At 42.1% G+C, this 2,235-nt stretch overlaps 1 protein-coding gene across 1 annotated transcript; it reads right to left on the bottom strand.

Annotated features, from left to right (window-relative positions):
* Nucleotides 1-388: 388 nt before the first annotated feature.
* Nucleotides 389-1,894, bottom strand: ak6 (adenylate kinase 6; the record flags this gene model as incomplete). Its single annotated transcript, XM_010769379.1, has 2 exons — nucleotides 389-878; nucleotides 1,727-1,894. Coding segments are annotated over 2 exons (358 nt in total), but the record flags the coding sequence as incomplete, so codon positions are not given.
* Nucleotides 1,895-2,235: the final 341 nt, after the last annotated feature.

Genomic DNA, 2,235 nt, shown 5'->3' with positions numbered 1-2,235 from the left:
ATTGCACAGTGCCCGGGGAGCAATGGGAGTGAGGGGGGAAGGGGGATGTCTGGTGACTTGCTCAAGGGCACCACGGCAGGGCCCAGGAGGTGAACAGGGACCTCTCCAAGTAGCAGTCCACACACCATACTGTCTAGTTCGGGACTTGAACCAGCGACCCTACAGCTCATCAGCTAATAATGCATAGTGCATAATCCAAATAGAGTAGCTACGTTCTCAAATGTCTGTTCTTTAAATAAAATGTGGATATTTTTAAACAATTAAATCAGGATATATCTGATGAAAGTAAAGACTTGGAGTAACTGTTAACCCCAACTTCTAATGACTTTTACCTAACGAGTGTTGTGTAATAATGTCAGTAGGCCTATCACAAGGAAATTGTGACATGTTGTTTACCATTAGTCATTTATTATCAAAAATATGACACGAATGCAGCAGTACACAAGTGCTATGACTTGAAGCCAGTACGCTCTGTTACATATAATGTTATGGCTTCCGACTTGTGTCAGTAAGCCTGTTCGATACCATTTCTTAATAGATAACCATCCACTGCTTTATATTCCGACCATTTGCCAAGCCACTGAGGAAAATATCATAAGTCTTCATGTGGGCAAAGCCTGTGAAAATAAATGTAGTTTACCATTTATGTTTAATTGTCCAAATAACTTTTGTTGACAGAGTCCAGCTTCTAGTTATTGTCCTTCACCCACTGCTCAGACCACTGGATGATCTGCTCCAGGTTGCGGTCCATGTCCTCAGGATTGTTGCTGGTGAGCTGGTGGACGATGTCCTCGCTGTAGGCCTCCATGGCCTCCTCGTAGATAGTCTGGAAGATCTCGCACTGCACGTTGTCCTGCAGCTTCTTCCCCGCATACCCCCTGTCATCAAACAGAGTCCACCTCAGACAGAGTGCAACAACCTTCTAATGAGTGGAACAGGGTCCTCGTGTAGTAAAGCAGACATGTATATGGTTTTCTTCATCAGCATTACTTGCATATTGGTCTCGCAACATAACCTGCACTATTTGGTTCTACTCTGTTTCTTCTTGCACTATTTTTAAATTAGTTTGATCGTTTTATGTCTTATACATTTTGTTGCATTGTTGGAGGGGCTTGGGACTTAAGGTTCATTGGCATAACTACACTGTAGCTCCTCTGAATATGACAATAAAGCCTTTGAATCTTTGAATTAAATCCATAACTAAACATATCTAAGGGGTTACCCAATAGAGTTGAGTTGATGAGTGTAATCATTTCATTGCTCAGTACAACTGCCCGTTATACTGTTTATATGACAATAGACAAAATATCTTGAATCTTGAGTGGTAGGCAGGGATTAGTCAAGCCATCAATGTTTCTTCAGTGCGGTTACACAGAAGTGCTGCAAATATTTAGTCAATTAAATTAAAAAAATTAAAATCTACAACTGTTTTGATAATCAAGAAAAGTAATTTTGCATGCAAACATGTCAGAAGGTAGAGCTTGTACCATTTGTAGCCATGGCAAATGGGGGTAAAATTCAGACCTGCCTGTTGGGAGTGTTGTCAGCCATTACAGAACATGACATTTTGAGCCATAGTCTATAGTGCCCCAGCATTGACATACCACTCAGATTCTGCATGCCACTATGTGTGAGTGTTTTTAATCTTAGCACATTGCAGGCCCTAGTTGGATGTGGGAAAGACATGCATTAAACAGGTTCACTGTATATCAGAAGTGTACGTTACCTGCTCTCTAGCCGCGTGTACAGCTGTGTGTTGTCTGTGCGGAGGACAAAGACGATGTGGAACCAGCGCTCAGGGAACAGGTCACAGCCATGATAGTCAATGATCATCCCACCGTCTACCATCTGGTCATCCAGCTCATCCACCACCTGCAAAAGGACAATAAGGCCACTTTAACATACCCTTAACCTAATTCAATCTGAAGAAATCATTTGCATTATTTAGTGGCAGAAGGAGGAAACAGCATCACCTCCTCCTTCACTTCTCAACAAGATGTTAGTGCACTAAGTTGTGTTTTGAGGAGGGGCTCCAAAACCCCGCCAGCACCGTGCTGGTTGGCTCAGGTTTCCACTCCATTTCAAATTACCACACAAAAGAGTTTGTGCAGAATTTCACCTACAGCTATTCAAAGAGAATAATAATGTGACATACAGTGGGGCAAAAAAGTATTTAGTCAGCCACCAATTGTGCAAGTTCTCCCACTTAAAAAGATGAGAGGCCTGTAATTTTCA

The sequence above is a fragment of the Notothenia coriiceps genome, unplaced genomic scaffold (genome assembly GCF_000735185.1).
Source record: "Notothenia coriiceps isolate Sejong01 unplaced genomic scaffold, NC01 NC01_scaffold00007159, whole genome shotgun sequence".
NCBI lineage: Eukaryota > Metazoa > Chordata > Actinopteri > Perciformes > Nototheniidae > Notothenia > Notothenia coriiceps.
The sequence above is the reverse complement of the archived record's forward strand: the minus strand, read 5'-3'. Positions and strand labels throughout refer to the sequence as shown.